Source organism: Lottia gigantea (assembly GCF_000327385.1).
Source record: "Lottia gigantea unplaced genomic scaffold LOTGIsca_24, whole genome shotgun sequence".
Classification (NCBI taxonomy): Eukaryota; Metazoa; Mollusca; class Gastropoda; family Lottiidae; genus Lottia; species Lottia gigantea.
Window position 1 is genome coordinate 2852660 of NW_008708707.1, and position 17148 is coordinate 2869807.

At 33.6% G+C, this 17148-nt stretch overlaps 3 protein-coding genes across 3 annotated transcripts; all 3 read right to left on the reverse strand.

Moving 5' to 3' along the window:
• Nucleotides 1-435: 435 nt before the first annotated feature.
• Nucleotides 436-7593, reverse strand: LOTGIDRAFT_214893 (hypothetical protein). Its single transcript, XM_009055392.1, has 12 exons — nt 7521-7593; nt 6629-6835; nt 6093-6224; nt 5157-5342; nt 4561-4687; nt 3920-4140; nt 3377-3439; nt 3101-3193; nt 2744-2827; nt 2215-2392; nt 1581-1724; nt 436-1383 (listed from the first exon to the last, which is right to left on the reverse strand). Exons 2-12 carry the CDS (start codon nt 6821-6823, stop codon nt 1214-1216), a joined length of 1593 nt encoding a protein of 530 aa, XP_009053640.1. The 5' UTR covers nt 6824-6835; nt 7521-7593; the 3' UTR covers nt 436-1213.
• A 1300-nt stretch (nt 7594-8893) lies between these two features.
• LOTGIDRAFT_231964 (hypothetical protein) lies at nt 8894-12305 on the reverse strand. The gene is made up of 4 exons (XM_009055393.1): nt 12238-12305; nt 10648-11931; nt 10211-10442; nt 8894-9879 (listed from the first exon to the last, which is right to left on the reverse strand). The coding sequence occupies exons 2-4, from the start codon at nt 11883-11885 to the stop codon at nt 9376-9378; spliced, it is 1974 nt and encodes a 657-aa protein (XP_009053641.1). The 5' UTR covers nt 11886-11931; nt 12238-12305; the 3' UTR covers nt 8894-9375.
• LOTGIDRAFT_160347 (hypothetical protein) lies at nt 12234-16116 on the reverse strand (the record flags this gene model as incomplete). The annotated part of the gene is made up of 5 exons (XM_009055394.1): nt 12234-12578; nt 12985-13131; nt 13641-13930; nt 15098-15311; nt 15946-16116. The coding sequence occupies 5 exons, from the start codon at nt 16114-16116 to the stop codon at nt 12234-12236; spliced, it is 1167 nt and encodes a 388-aa protein (XP_009053642.1).
• Nucleotides 16117-17148: the final 1032 nt, after the last annotated feature.

Here is a 17148-nt window from a genome sequence, read left to right on the forward strand (position 1 = left end):
CTTCGTTTCTGAAGATACCATTTCATAATGAATTACTAACTCACTTGTGATTGATATACTTCCTCAAGTGAAAAGTTCATTATCTGCCACCAATGTTTTGCCATAATGTTCATCAGGTTATGTTTTGCGGATCGTTAATACTTGGTTTATTTATTAATAGCACAGTTTTGTTGGTATTTTTGTTAGAAACATAACTTAAAAGATAATTTGAAAATATGAGACTCGAATTATTTGGCTTATAATAACCTTGTTTGAATAACAGCATCTGATCTATATGGACGTTTCAAATTGGATATTTCTATGAAAGCCGGGATTACCAACTATGTCATCACTATTCATTGTACTGGGAAATGAAACCTGTGCAATAACCGTATAAAATGGCTGACAAATGTTAAGGTACAAAGCATTACATTCTGTTACCAAAGACACAAAATTAATTGTTTACATTACAATATGCGATATATTTCTAGCACAAATATGATGAAATAGCATTTTAATAACAAATCTATCACTAACAAAAAACAAGATTACAATTCTAATCACATTTAAAAATAGAAGTAATAGTAACTTAGTTTAATAGCTAGGTAACTGTAATATATAAAATAACAAATTTAAATAAACATTGTAATGTGTTTACAAATTATGATACATGGAATGGCTAAGACTAAAGTATAACAAAATATCTCGGGTGAAACACGAAGGGATAAATATTGTGGTGATCATGCAAAATATGTATCATTCAAACGTTGAAACGTTGGTCAACGGCTTGATAGATGCAAAATAATTATATGGGGAAAAATGCAATTATGTGTGCACAAAAATTGACTGATGCATGATCCGGAAAAGTTTACAACTCTAAAATGGCAAATTTAGCTGTGTCCCTTCCATAATAAGTTGCATTGTATTGTTTCTCAATGAAATGGCTTCACTCCCAAGATGTCACGCGATGTCATTTAACTGAATAACTCAAAACGTTCTGATTTAAATGCATATCTAGATGTTCCATTTCGTTGTGTTTCGCTGTTACTTAACTACAGTAAAAATCAGGTGTATACCAACAGACCTTCCACATTTTAGATTGGAATTCGAAACGATCATTATTTTCAAATTTACCAGATAGCGTTGGAGGGGACCCTCAGAAAATACGAACGAAGGGATTCATACAGATCTGCCTTTTCACATAATTATACATCTATATTGATTTTATTGTTTATTAATACCCGAATTCCAACTGCAACATGTAACGAAGTCTGTTTTGACTTTCTTTGTATACAAGATATTCGCTCTGACTGAAACTCGACCCTGTGGCGAATTTTGTAGGTTTACCTTGTGGTATGACAACCTTTTTACCATTAATTGTAATGGTCTTATCTTTCTTGCAATCTATAAAAACGAGAAGTAAAATATTAAAACATCACACAAAATGCACAATTTCACAAAGAAGATGTTGTATGGACAATGATATTTGATATTAGGCGTCATTTGCAATAGTTAGTAAAATATATGTTTAGCATTTGATTGATGAGTGCAGTCAATCCTTTTTATTAAAATAACAAATAATTGTTCAGTAAATTGCTTACCCGGTTCAGTATTTCCTTTTGCTAAAACAGAATCAAATCCTTTTGGTGCAGCTTTTAAAGTATGGTCATCGCGTAAGATGACATTCTGCTTTCCAAGAGCTACCTCGCTCAAAAACATTATACCAGTCTTATTGTTACACGACACTTAAACATTCACAAAAACAAATCTTAATAATTTGGAACCAGATTTCCAACTGTTTCCTGTTGATCTCACCCCCTCCCTCCTCCAAAACCGGTCCACAAATTTGTAGGCTTAACACTATGGCAACTTGGCATATATTGATTGAATACTCGATTTGAGCGCAAGTAAAATTCTGAAAATGTTTTGTCCGAGCCTTTCCGAGATATTGGCAGTTTGTTAGTATTCGGTTTCAGTTTTTACATCATTCAGATTTCTGATATGACTTCATTAGTCCCATAACCCCCCAAAAAACTTGGCACTTTGGTTAAATGCCTTCTTTTCTGGAAATACACACTTATGTCAGACTGAAAATAGGAATGCATGCTATAGATGTTCCCTCCAAAAGGCGATAACCTATTTGAAACCCTGTAAATGGTTGTCATTAAGCTCATTGATATGCGTCCCCTACTACTTGAGTAAATATAATAAAATAGGAAATCTTAAAATTCTTACCATATCCAGCAGATTTACCATTCTCAGAGGCAAAATAAATCCCTTTACCAACTCGACCACCACTGTGAGGCATAATACGAAGTCCAGTTTTCAAAATTGCTGCAACAACAGCAATATTTGTTCCATGCCACAATAATTTTCTGTTCCCTAATTTATCGTGTGCTTTAAATCTATCATCCTGGAGATATAAAACAATACATGTGTGATTTTTTTTTAAATCTAGATGTCAAAGCTTTTTCATTTGACAAATCTAAATGACCAGCAGCCATTCTGACCACCTGGTTCATCAATTCAAGTGAAGTAACACTTTTCGAATACGAATTTGATACGAATTTTCAAGTATAGCGATAACGGCTTTACGATCATTACAGAAAATTAAAATCTAAATGGCATTGGCAATGTATGCTGAGGTTTTTGTAGTGTTATAGAAAGATGCACAACGATTCTCGTACTTTAGCTAACAAATTCTTTTGGACTGCCTTCAAAAACAGCATACAGCCAACGAAACAATATTTATACGATAACTTACGTCTCCTTCACGATCACATTTCCAGACATGTTGTAATTTTACTGAACGATAACCCTGAGTTTCATTTGTGTATGTTTCTATCAGCTACAAAATGAAAATAAAGTATAATATTAGAATCAACAACCATGCTACTTGATACTTCTTTTGTCAAAATGTGTTTCTCATTGGCTTGTACAGAACAAGACAGAAAATAAAAGTTACTTCCCCTGTGTTTCGCTAAAAGAAAACTGATTTTTGTGTATTTTTATATTTCGAATAGTATCAATATAACTGAGTAACTAATACTATATATAATTATTTTGTAATAACTTATATTGCTGAGTGGGATTATAAATTATCTTAAAATAATATTATTACCTTATATTCTTCTGATTTTGGATTCAGTAACTCAAGATTACACTTCAACATTTCATAGTTCACATCTATTGGATTCGGTACTTCACCCTTTACCTAAAATGTACATAAAGTATTAAGAGAAAGTACTAAAGAATGCTTGCGTCAAAATATCGTCAAATTCGAACTCATCCATGATCTCAACATGATAGTCCAGAACATATTTTCCAAGTTTTGTTTTTATTGCTGAAAACCAACATTACTTCGTACAAAATAGGAAATAAATAATACCAAACATACCGTGGCCATTTTCTTATCTTTCTCTTTTGTCATTTCTTGTGCTATCTCAATATCGGCCAAAACCTATATTAATGAAATAATACTAGTTATCATTTAACAGGATAAAATATTGTCAACCAGTAAAACAAAAGACTAATCAATTCTTTCTATAATTTTAGCTGGAAACAGATGAGGTCTCGAGTCGAGGTTATTAACACAAGAGACTTCAAATGTCTTTCAAAATACAGGTTTAGGGTAGTTCATACTGCGTTTTCATTAAGAATTTATAAGAAATAAAGGTAACGTCCTACTTTTCTGTACCATGTGGGCTAATGAAGATGGGCAAGGCCAAGCAGGGTACAGTTTGGAAAGTACAATTAGAAAGGTTTTGCCAGGACAGTGGGATTAACCTGCTCCTTTTCGATTTCCAGCTTTCGAAGGGTCTTTAAAGAACCTAGAAGAAGACCCCATTGGTGTTCAGATTTGACGTATAGTTTTCTTCTGTTAATCGTGTTTTTTTTCCATTTAATCAAGGGTATTACAAAATAAAGAAAGAACACTAACCATGAGCATATCCATTTTTTGACGGAGCGCCTCTGCATTGTCAATTTTAGGGGGTACTCTTCTACCGAAATCATGAGGTATTGCTGTATAAAACCTGGACGAAAGTTCTACCAAATTACCCGATTTCTTTTTATTCAAAACTTCTTCAATTTCGTCCAGAACTTCGAAGCCTTTTGCTATCTGCGTTTTGCTTAATTTTCCTAATGGCATTTTCTTAACATCTACAATAAATTTACAGATTTGTAATGTGAAAATCAACATAAGGACATATTATATTAAGTATGAATTGGGAAGCGGGTATGAATGAATTATTACCGAACAACATTGACAATGTGGACAAAACTTGTATTTCAACTTGCCAAATAACTTGAAGATTAACTTCGAGCGCCTTCCGAACACCCTTCGCCTCTCCTTTTTATAACGCTTAATAAAGAGTGTTGTACAAGTAGCTAACTAATGTTCAAACAAATCCTGATGTAGATATCATTAAATTCTCATTACAATTTCTTGTTTTACCAACCGCACTCTGTAGTTGACTTGATTCACGATCTTATCTAATCTTGTTACATAGAATTAGTGAATAGATACAATATCTTGATCGAAGAAGAAAACAAAGCGGACCTGCAACTGGTGGTTCTTACCTATATCAAACTTCTTCATAGACTCTTTAAACATGTCTAAATCAAATATCAAGGACACAAATTTCTGAGTCACTTTATCTAGTTTTGATTCGGCAATTGTTTTACCACTCAAATCCACCTTAGGAGCCTACAATAGCAAACAAAAAACCCACAATAACTTAGGATAATATCGATTTTTGAAGTCATGGCAGATGAGGCATGTGATTGGAAGGTAAAAGGCTATGTGTGCTATAAGCATTAAAGATCCCCGAACGGACGGAAGTGATGGATATATAGTATAGTGTGCTGAAGGACTTTTATTTACATTTTGAGGAAGGGAGGTCTGGATTCTCCTGAATGTACCGATTTAGTTGGATAAGCTGTCACGTTAACGTGGTTCATACTCTACGTGAATATCTTTACATTTGTTTGAGAGGGTAAGATGCCAGTAAAATTAAGGAAGTAGTTTTCTCACAGCATGGGTATTGGCGGAAAGACGGGTCCGTAGATCGTTCGATCTAGGGGTATTAAACTGTGGGGTCTAGTGGTGGATTTACAATGTCAGAAAAGATATTCAAGTATAGGTCTTCAAATTGAATCAATAAACAGTAACCTACATCAACTTCGTCTTCTTCTTCATCATCACCAGCCATGTCGATCATGGTATATTTGCCCGTTTTTGCTTCAAAACTATCTCGATTAGCCCATTTATTCTTGGTTTTATCTTGAAATTTCTTTTCAAACAACTTAATAGCCTCTGCTTTAGTGGAACACATCATATCTTTGAAATCTCCCATTTCACCCTAAACAAATAAGAGATGCTAATTCATAGGTTGTTTGAAAGGGATATCGGAATTGCATCCTAAGAGACAATGAAAACCAAGATTAACAGATGCAGATTCTTTATCATTTGGTTTTAAAGGTAGGTTTATAATGGCCACTTTTTGCAGACAACTTCTTTCAACCATCAACCTGTTCACGCAGTTCAAACTTCTTTAACAAAGTTCAACACTTTGACTTGAAGAAGGTGGAAACAAATAGTAAATTATTTTGGTGGGAAATATCGTCAAATTCATAAGGAACTTCTAAAACAAAATTTCTGCAACGTACTAAAAGCCTACATTGACAGCTGAATCGTTATCTTGCTGGATAAGTAGATCGGGTGGAGAAAACCAAAAAGTAAAAGGCAGGGTCATCAGTTGCTTCCTTGCCATGAATATTCATTTCCTTGACTTATAACTACATTCTCTTTGACTGGAGCCAGATGGTGAGTGGTATCATCAAAATAAACCGACTGAAAGCTAATTGGTCGTTGGTTAAAAGAGGTTGCAGCATGCAGGTGGTGGAACACGTTTTGACAGGCAGTCGCTTTCAACCTTTTCGGAATGTTGATAGAAGAAGGTTGCTTGTTTAAACCCAGATGAAATATTTATCGGGTGATGATTACTCTCAAATGTTTGGACTTGACGATTTTCAACAAGATCATGGATGTTAAATTTTAATATAACGCACAGATAATCCCCTACATGTTAAACTGTAAACTTTGTACTTACGACACGACCCCATCTATTCCAGGCACAATATTGTCCATTTGTTTCAATAACTTGTATGATATAAAACTTATTATTATTGTGACCAATATTGGTCTGATTCAGCATGCAATTATAATCATCTAATACACGAGCCTAGAATAATTACAAAATATATTGATAATGATGGTGTAGGTTTAGCTTATGAGAATGCTACTGATAAATGCCAGGACCAAACGTTACAATTCTATGAATTATCGACCCATACTGAAAATGGCGAGGTTATTTCGGGAAGATCAATGCAAAGAGGATTGTTCAAGGACCAGCTGGTAAAAAGGGCCCTTATGGACCTTATTTGTTATCATTGTAAATATATTTGTTTCTTGCTTCCTTATGTGTATCGGGGACGCATCGATTTGCACCATTCCAATTTTCAGTCAAACTGCAAAGGTTTTCTCAAGAGTTTTATGTCGTTGCTATAGCAAACGCTGCTGATTATTTCTAAGGCCTTTTGCTAAAATGACGTCGACATCGTCAAGACGGAGATCAACAAATCTTACATTTGTGTTACTAGCTAAATAGCAAGCTTTATCAATAGCGTGAGATTTCTTCTTCCCTTTGTCAGCAGCTTTCAGTTTATTGATGGCATCTTTCATTGTTGATCCAGAGGCTTCCTCTTCTTCCTCTTTAACGACAACTTTGGCTTTCTTGCCACCTGCACCTTTCTTAGCAGCTGCCTTTCTTTTTGGTGGCATCTTGGTTTAAAACTGAATATAAATGGAATTTGGAATTTTACTTGTATAAATAAATTTCCGACAGACTAGTTGAAAATGCATATTCGCTTCAATTTTATAATTTCTAGTGGCACGGTATGTATGTTAGGTGGCTCCAGTATGCTTTGAAAAACGTCTCATATTTAGTTAAATATATACGGGTAAGCCATGTATATTTGTATTGCAAGGTTGCTTTTTTTAAAATGATATACGGCTCCTCGCCTTGAAATTTTGCAGGAATAGTATTGTAAGAGCAAACAGTAAGATTGGCAATAACAATGTGTTTACAAACAACGTACAGTGGATCACATAAGTAGATTTTGCCCTTTTTGATTTCAAATAGATTTATCTCATATGACCTACATTAAAATACGTTCAACATGGTGTATTCATGTCAAACACAATTTCCGAAAGCATGTTCAATGCTTGTCCATCACACACCCTTACAAAATACATGTATGAAATGTTATCATACCTACTGCTAACTATCTTTATATTAAATAGGTTATTTGATCTTACAATGTAGGACATCTCATAGTAAGTAAATGTATACCGGTATGACCACGCCCATTGATTCTTTTGCAACATCCCCTGCACCATTGAGATATTTACTGCAATGACAACCATCACACGATCAAATTCAGTGCATACCCAATCAGTAAAGAATCAAAATACATACCTAAGACCAGAAATCGGACGAAAAATAGAGTGAACGAGTTGATCAAATGGTTTAGTATATTTCGTGTTTGTATAAATAGTAACTAGCGTGTATTATAGCCAGGGTTATCCAGACATCGATATTATAGTATACATATAACATAAGACTAGGTAACCGAATGGTAGTGACGTGTCTCAACTTATTAAAAATATCGACCAATCAATTTACACGGAATAGTATTGAGGCAATCTCGTCAGGTTTCAACTTGTTTCGCCTTCAGGATTGCGAAATCGTTTTACGCTTACAGATAGCTCGACCAAAAAGAAGTCTATAATAGAAACATTTAAATAAATGAAATTAGTTTTCGGTTATATTTTTCTGATTCGTTAATAAAGACGAATAACGGCAAGCAGTGAGCACCTGGAGGAAGTTTAACTTTCTGAAACACCAATTGTCCGATTGTCGCGGGATCTTCACCGTTCATTGCCTGAAGCATAGATCAATACTGCACGTCCCATGTTGTCGAGTCTTCACCACTATCCACCTTCTCTTTAATAGCAGAACAAATCTATCCCAGAAATTTACGATACATTGTTTGAAAAGCCATTGATATCTTTAATGTTCATGTTGCATCATAGCAAAACTGGCCTAAATATTCACACATCACATCTTTCGGCGTTTACTGTAGCAATTTAAACATTTTCATTCAAAATATCTCTTAGAAACCTTTTATCACCAATACAAACACCAGAGAATTTGTTTGTGGCCAGTTTATTCACTGTAGACTAAAATCAGTTTCGATTGCTTCCCTTACATTGCAAAGCTTGGTGATACGGATTAGGCTGTCGACATATTCACAAATATGAATTACCCTAAGACTGAAATGTTACATGGTGATTCTTAAGCAGCAATGACAGGTGCGGTGTAAGGCAGGATATGCTTACTCTCCTGCACAGCTGATACCATTTTTCACGATGGCTACTCAAAATGGATTTGGACCGACTCCAGGAAAACATTTTATGCTAATGATATCCGTGCTATTTTTATAAATCTTTCTCCCTTCCTTTTGGGGCTGTGCATGCCTATCTAATTTTTGGTCTAGATTTGGAATTTGATGTCTGAAATTGTATTTTCTTTCAGATTTTGTGAGATGACGAGAGAATTTCATGCGGAGGGATAATTCTAAAAATAGTCGTTTCGTGTGCAGTGACAAACAAGCGGATGTTGATCAAATGCAGTGGTCTACTTTCAGTTTGGCTTTCACACCGATGTTTAAACCCACAACCATTGGGCCGAGGAAACTAAGCGACGTCATGTAAAAAGCCATCGCTGTGCTACAGAACCTCAAAGAGTATACAGTTGCTTGTAAATCATTGATCAAGAAAAGACTCACAAAAAATAGAGCATTTCATATCATTCAATTTCTAACACAGGAAATGTATATTTATAGGCCGACAATAAATATTATGAACAAAGTGAATATCTCATCATACCACATTACATTTATATATAATTTGCAGGAAAACGAAACGTTATCTAGAATAAAAAAAAGTACACACTGAAAGTACATATAAATGAGTTGTCAAATTAGATCGTGTTGTTGACCATATACAGTTGATCGCTGTAGCTTTATTATCGATGTTATTATGAGCGTTTCTCTAATGTCGAGTCCACGATCCGGTACTTTGAATCATGGGTAGAACTAGAACAACCTTAAGTTAGTTCTAACAGCAAAATATAATTCTATGAAAACAAAATGAACAGAAAAGTCCAGCTACTTATTCAATTTTTGAAAAATAAACACTTAAATCAAGTTTGGAGTTAAAAATATTTACACTAAAGTACAAGTCACATAAAATACAGTCAAAGTAATATTTTATGATTGTTCATATTCAAAGTTAGAATTGTGACTAGATCTAGGCTTAGACCTTGATAAACGATTGTATACCTGTCTTCGTTGGACCGTGCTTACTTCGCATATTACATCTTTCAGTTCAAACTGACTTAAAGTTTCGGCGACTTGATCGATAGTAAATCTATCTGAAGCTTTCGAAAACAGACATCTTCTAAAAAACTCTTGAAGTTGAGCGGGCCAGCTGTCCTGAATCGTTAGCATTTTTTCAGGGTTAAGCTGTTCTATGAACGAAGCTCGAGTTAACGCATTTTGATCTTGAAATGGACAGTTTTTGAAAATTAGGTTCCAAACCACCAGAGCAAGACTGTAGATATCATCGGCTTTTGAGTATTGGTTTCCCCTCAGCACATCGGGACTGAGGAACTGGAGAAAGCCTACTTTCTCCGAATCGTTGTTTTGTAGTGATGGAATTTTTTGAGGTAAACATCCACCAAATAGCTTCACTTCTTCATCATCGGCATCTATCTAAACAGTGTATATATTTTTATTAAAATATTTAGGCTTTAATGTGCAAAGTTAGCAAAACTGTTCACTCTCCTTAATCCGGCATTTTTATATAGCCTCAGTGCATGTCGAATTACACAAGAGTAAACTGTATATTTAAGATATAATAATTTTTAAAGTAAGCCTTTGGCACCAACAGTTACAAACTACATGTATGTAGAAAATAGTCACTCAGTCATACTTGATGCCTTTCTGCAAATGGGTTTGTCAACTTGGTAGCCATTCAGATAGTCCACAAAGCCAAATTGTTTACAGAGCTACTTTGGTCATTAGATAAAAATAGTGTTCTTACCATTATTGATTGAGGTGTCAGTTCCATATGAACCAAATTAATCTTATGTAGAACAGCTAAACCACTGACTAGTCCATTTATAATGTTTATAGTGAGACCTTTAATATCTGGTAAATGAGGTTGCGCCAGATATCGATGTATTGGTCGCAAATTGCCAGCAAATATATACACTGCCTTTCTGTCTCGTCTGACTGTTCCCAGGAATGGTGCAATATTAATATCTGAGAGGCTTCTGAAAAATATAAGCAGAAAGTACGATTGAGTAACAGTGTGGTCAGTAGATACTAATTATATATGCTTCCTCTGGACGATTTAAATACGGCATGTTCCAAAGAGGCACATTAATTGCCTTTTTTTTTTTTAGCTTATTCTACAAACATGATAGCCATATCAATTTTCACCAATTTCTACAAGTTATACGTTTTTCTTAATCCTACCTTAATCTTGCATTTTCTTTGAAAACTGTTTCTTCATCGAGATTGAAATTTGATGTTCGGCTCATAATGCTAGTAGGTCGTTCTATATCAGGAAGGATAACGGTTCCCAATTGGCCACAAAAACTAGTACAATTAACAGAATGGGAAGTACTGGGATTACTTAAAGATTTTGCTAAATTCTGTCTTGATGATTTTGATAATTTATCCAAGGTATCTGTTTCAGGTAATTTTAGCGATTCTTTTCTAAAATCGCGAACATAGAGACACTCGTATCCTCTCGTGAGTTCACGAACACTGTCTAGTTTTTTAATTGTTTCCGTTAATGCGTCTTTATTTTCACATGTCATTTGACGACTTAATGTAATTTCTTCCATCAGTTTTTGGTTAACAGCAACGAATTTAGGTATACTTTGTTTGATGTTTTCAACATAGTCATGAAGTGTTTCTGTGTATCGAGCACACAATTTTTGAAGAAGTTTTTCATCCTTTAAAAGAACGTCTACAATAATAACGGCTTTATCTTTGACGAACTCTTTGGGGTCACTTGTGTAAGCTGATATTCTGCGACCACTACGGCCAAGGTTCATAGTTGATAAAATGGCTCTAGCAATCAGCACTTTAGGCATCAAGATAACACGAGACTCAGGAGTACCTTGTGCAATATCTTCGATTTTACTTTTGAGCTTTTTACGGCGCGCTTTTTTAACAGACGTTAACACTTCGACAATGTCATCTTCTGGAAGCGTCGAGCCTGATGAATACGAAGATAATGAATTTCCATCCGTCATCTCGTTATTAATATCTGCCATTTCGCCTTTAAGTACTTCGAATTTTGAATTAATTTTGTTTTCCAATGTTGATATCATTCTTTCATCGTATTTGTTGGCTTTAATCCAAAAATCAATCTGATCCACCAGTTTTCGAAGTGCTAGTGATTCGTAGATATTAGGTCCACTGGATTGATCGGATTTGATTATCGCCGATCGTCTACTTTGAGATAATTGTGTGTTGGTGGAGTCGTCCATGTTTATGCTCCATTGTCGTATAGCAGTCCGTATTTCTCTCGAATTTAAATACGTTTTTATATTCCTTATCAAATTTTCACTTTCAGTCTCAATACTAAGATTCAAACTACACACTGTTTCATTTGCATTGTCATTCAAGTTTTGAATTTTAGCAGTAGCTTCGTGAAACTTTTGATTAAGTTCCTCGTTTGATTTATTCATTTGACTGACCATGCTGATGATATGATTTGTTGTCTGGTAAAGGATTGTTTTAAGCCAACTGAAATAACAATAAATATCACATAATGATCGTTTAATTCAAAAAAGTCAAAATTTTTTGAAACTCACATGATAGACTGCTGGTTTCATGTTTATGATTTCAAAATTAAAGAATAAATTCATTTAACCAAACCCATTTGGCAGATAACTTTCCTGAGCAAAATTTTTATTTTATTTTTTTTAATAGATACAGCTTTATGGAACAACAATCACTGGTTAAAGTCAATATATCGTACTCACAATTGCTAATTGCCATTCAATGACTTTAATTAATTTTTAATTAACGAGTACCAAATGTTAAGCTTACAGGTAATGCTGCTTGACTCGCGTATCCAGAGCAGTCCGGATGATTGTAAGTAACTTCTTGAGAAGATCAGCAAAATCTTGAGTGATGTAGTCTCTGTCAATATTTGCGTGTTTGGCAGCATCTTCAGTCGAAAAAAACTCGACCTGAGACTGTTTGAGACCTGGCCAAACGTCCATGAGTTTTGAAATTGCATTTGCTTTAACAGTCTCTTTCTGGTCGTCTCTCACTATATCCCATCGGTTACAAATAAACATAGATCCACTATTATTCATTGCATCGCCCATTTTTGTTATTGAATTTCTGGTTCGAAGTTTTTGTATTTCCCGGAGAAAATCGAGAAGCTGAATAAAAGACAAAAAATTTAAAATGATTTAAAAATATGATATATTTGAACATAATTTGAATGAACATGAGATTTAAGGTCTTAAACTTGGTCAACAAGTGTATATATTCAGCTTACCAGGTGTCAACCCTGAAGAAAATAATCTCTCTATATATGACAATATTTTACTAAGGTTAATGAATCATTACTAAGTTTTAAGGATATATTAGATTGTAGAAAGATTTTGTTGTATAGTTATGACACCAGGTAAGTCTACTCAAGAACAAAGACTCATTTTGGCCAAGTTTACAATTTTTGGTCATCTTAAGATGTAATATACCTTCAAACAAAATTATAATTCATTCTTAGTGTTTTCATGTTTCGCAAACCAAGTTCCGACAGAAGGATCTTAAACAACCACATACCCTGTCTTCCTCTACTCCACCACCAGTATCTGTTCTGATTAGATATATAAAACCTGTTATCGAGGACGAAGATATAAATCGAACAACTTTGTCATTTAACGTGTTATTTTCCCCAAAACCTGGAGTGTCGACTATAGTGATACCAGTCTGAAAGATAAATAACGTCAGAATGACTTTAACACTGATATAAATGAAGTCCTAGATAGAATGAATGACAATGTAAGTGAAAAAGCACTTGGTTTTCTCTAAATCAAAGGGATTTTCCTCTTGAGGCACTCAAATAACAGGAATTCTCCCCATGGAATTCTCGAAGTCACATAGGAATTCTCCTCTTGGAGTTCCTTAATCACATAGAAAGGCTCCTCTTGGAGTTCCTTAATCACATAGAAAGGCTCCTTTTGGAGTTCCTTAATAACATAGGAATTCTCCCCTTTGAGATCTTAATTCACATAGGAATTCTCCTCATGGGGTTTATGTTATAACAACTTACTAATTATATTGAAATTCTCCTCATGGAGTTCTCTAAGTCAAATAGAAATTCTCCTCTTGGAGTTGTCTAATCACATAGAAATTCTTTGGTAACCTGGTTACATGAATTTCTAATTGCTAACTATACATATACATTTTCGGAAATACTGTGACAAAACAAAACCAACCTGTAATATGACTGCTGGCAGATAAATTTCTATTTCTTTTATTCTCGATTCTGTGTCACGATTCTGGTGATTTGTTTCAAATATTTTTTCGTTCAGAGATATTTTAGCAAGTTCAGATGTTTCGTACTGAAATTCTTTTGTCGTTCCGTCATTGTATAGAATCTTGGATCCATATGACTTGGAGTACTTTAGTTTGCAAATTATAAACGTGCAACTAAGAGCATGTGTGGGTAAAATGTCCATGCCTAGCACAAGATTTAATAAACTACTTTTACCCGAACTAGTTTCTCCTACAATAATAAAAATAACACTAAGGGTGAAATATTTAAGTCAATATTGAATAATTGTCCTATATCCTTTGTGAACGATACTTTAATTGAATACAATCAGTTTTACGTGCGATATAAATGACTTAACACAGGACAAATCCAACAAAAAAAAATAAAAATAAATAATAATAATGTTCAAATCAAAAACCTTTGACTTGTCTGATTTCATAAAAAAAAAACTTCATGTGTATTACACCTTGTAGTGGAATCCGAAATTTCAACTTGTATAATCCAAGATATCGAAGTGTTGAAACCGAATTTTCAACTTGTAGAATCCGAAATTTCGACTTGTAGAATCCAAAATTTCGACTTGTGGAATCCAAAATATCGAGTTTGTTCATAAAATTATGTTCTTTTTTTCAAGTGTGCCTAAAAACCTTCCTTGTTTTCGGCTCATTAACTTTAAAAGCTAATTTGGTTGAGAGTGTTCTTAATAAAAAAAAATGCTGAATATTGAAAGCATTAAACATGCTTGTGAATTCAACACAATACAGCAGGAAGTTCACACAGTAAACTGTATGTAATATTATATTGAAAGACGATATGTCCTTAATATTAGGCAATATTAAGTTTGATATAGACACGCCATATATTTTTTGAATAATCAGTTATAAAGTATGTTGAAATTGACATTTCAAACATTTCAAAATTTGTATATAAAAAAAAACAAGCAAACTTGATTGTTTTCGATCAAAACTCAATATGAAGCAATAATCAACAAAATTTAAAAGAAACTTTTTTGAAATGCTTTCATGTAATTTCTTCATTTGTAAATGATTCAAAAACCAACTGAAGCTAAATTGTGAGTAGATTTGAAAACTATTTCGATGAACATTAAATATTCAATATTCATAAGAACAAGTAAGTATTTTTAACAATTAACATTGACATTTTTAAATATTTTATTTCCGTCTTCATTAGTTCAAACAAGTACAGAAAAGCAGGACATAAAAATCAAGATGATATTCTTGATGTCCTCGCCCCATTGTAAAAGTTTTATCTACTAACTTGGCTCGGATGATTGCAAACATGTCTACCTTACTGTCAACATTCACTTTAAAAAAAACAGTGATATTTTGAATCGAAAATCAACCAAAACTCGTATTCTAAAAAAAGTTAAACACTTACCAGCAAATACTAAACAACATTCTCGACTCTCCAGATCTTTTATATGTTGATCAAAATCTTCATTTAAATCGTCTGAAATATTTCCAGCTTTAAGTATAGAGGCAACAGGTTTCAAACTTGAACCCAGACTTGTTCTTACTTTCTTTAATAATTCTATAATGGCTTTCGTTTTGTCCCCGTATTCCTGATTAATACTTTTAAATTGCTCCTGATTCTAAAACAAAAAGAAATCAAATTTCATATCCAGAAACAAAGTTCAGCATAATTCTTTTTGTCGCAACCCTCATATGATACGATTTACAACATTTAATTTACAATAATTGATTCATATTTAAATAGAGTTAGCATTAACTTACAAATTTTGTGGATAAAAAAGATTTAATTGTCATGTACTTACAATAATTGATTCATATTTAAATAGAGTTAGCATTAACTTACAAATTTTGTGGATAAAAAAGGTTTAATTGTCATGTACTTACAATAATTGATTCATATTTAAATAGAGTTAGCATTAACTTACAAATTTTGTGGATAAAAAAGATTTAATTGGCATGTACTTACAATAATTGATTCATATTTAAATAGAGTTAGCATTAACTTACAAATTTTGTGGATAAAAAAGATTTAATTGGCATGTACTTACAATAATTGATTCATATTTAAATAGAGTTAGCATTAACTTACAAATTTTGTGGATAAAAAAGATTTAATTGTCGTGTACTTACAATAATTGATTCATATTTAAATAGAGTTAGCATTAACTTACAAATTTTGTGGAAAAAAAGATTTAATTGTCGTGTACTTACAATAATTGATTCAAATCAGAAATGAAGTTTGCATTAACTTACAAATTTGAAAAACTGTTTATTTTCTTCTTTACGTTTATGAAGTTCCAGGCGCTCTCTACATGATTCCACTGTTTTTATGCCTTGTAAATCGACTCCCCATTCATCCCCGAGATCCAACAGTTCTAACAAATCTAGTTCGTCAAAATTATGATCTATAGTACACTCGCCCATCGTCATTCAATTAGTAGATATCTGAAAATAGAAACTGTTCTATTTTATTTCACTTTAGATTTGTGTAGTAAATATTTAATCTCCCTAGAAATTGGTCAAGTCAAGAGTCAGCCGTAGTCAGGTGCTTATTTCTTATTCATTCTATTCAATTTCATGTGGGCGTTAATATAATGTGTTTGATTGTATCAAAAATAGGAGCCGCGGTGGCTCGCTCAGTGAGTTAGACGCTTGCTCACTAACCTAAAGGTCCAGGGTTCAATCCCGGCATAGTTCGAGATAATACCTTTGTTTCAACCCGGTGTCCCCCCTATCAGTGATGCAGGTAAGAGGGGCTGACATGGGACAATAAACCGAGGCCCCGTGTGCTACAGGCTGTGCACCCTGCATGGCGTTGCCCGTCTTCATGAGCGCACATGGTGCAGAAAAGTAGGACATAAAACTCCATTCATTTCATTTTTTGTATCAAAAATAGCATATACGAACCTAGAGAAGTAATCGCATTTCAAAATGATAATGTATCCATTACTTTAATCAACAAATGTCAATATCATCACAGTTTTTGTATACGCATGATCGGAAACTTACACTAATTTCAGCCGCTGCTGAAGTAATACGTCTCCTCCAGTAACTAATCATTTGAATATACTATAAAGTTATGAATACTAAACAAACAGATTCAATATATTACCTAGCACAACCGCGACCCACATTAAAATAACTGCTTGGGAAATGGTTAATTATGTACATAAAACCTTCTATATGCTACAAATAACGAAGCTGAATAGAGAGCAAACTTATTTTCGTGACTTATTAAATTCATAGATTTTCAATAAATTGTATACCTTATTCATAAGAGTCGAATTTCATTTATTCTTTGCAATATTTTTTGAAAACCCTTCACAAATCAAGTTTATATATTTTCATAATGGGGGTTAGTTAGGGTGACTCTAACGTGAAACTCTGAGTTACAACTTGGGGTTTTTTTTTAGGTTCTGTTTTAATATTGCTATTTTCATAATGATATTATAATAA

Coding starts and splice junctions, on each gene's coding strand:
- LOTGIDRAFT_214893 (XM_009055392.1), bottom strand. CDS start 6,823: ATGCCACCAAAAAGAAAGGCAGCTGCTAAGAAAGGTGCAGGTGGCAAG. Junction 4,688..5,156: donor AAGAAGAAGACGAAGTTGAT/GTAGGTTACTGT, acceptor TTGCTATTGTAG/GCTCCTAAGGTGGATTTGAG. Junction 2,393..2,743: donor AATGTGATCGTGAAGGAGAC/GTAAGTTATCGT, acceptor TTATATCTCCAG/GATGATAGATTTAAAGCACA.
- LOTGIDRAFT_231964 (XM_009055393.1), bottom strand. CDS start 11,885: ATGGTCAGTCAAATGAATAAATCAAACGAGGAACTTAATCAAAAGTTT. Junction 10,443..10,647: donor AAAGAAAATGCAAGATTAAG/GTAGGATTAAGA, acceptor TATATTTTTCAG/AAGCCTCTCAGATATTAATA. Junction 9,880..10,210: donor TGACACCTCAATCAATAATG/GTAAGAACACTA, acceptor TACACTGTTTAG/ATAGATGCCGATGATGAAGA.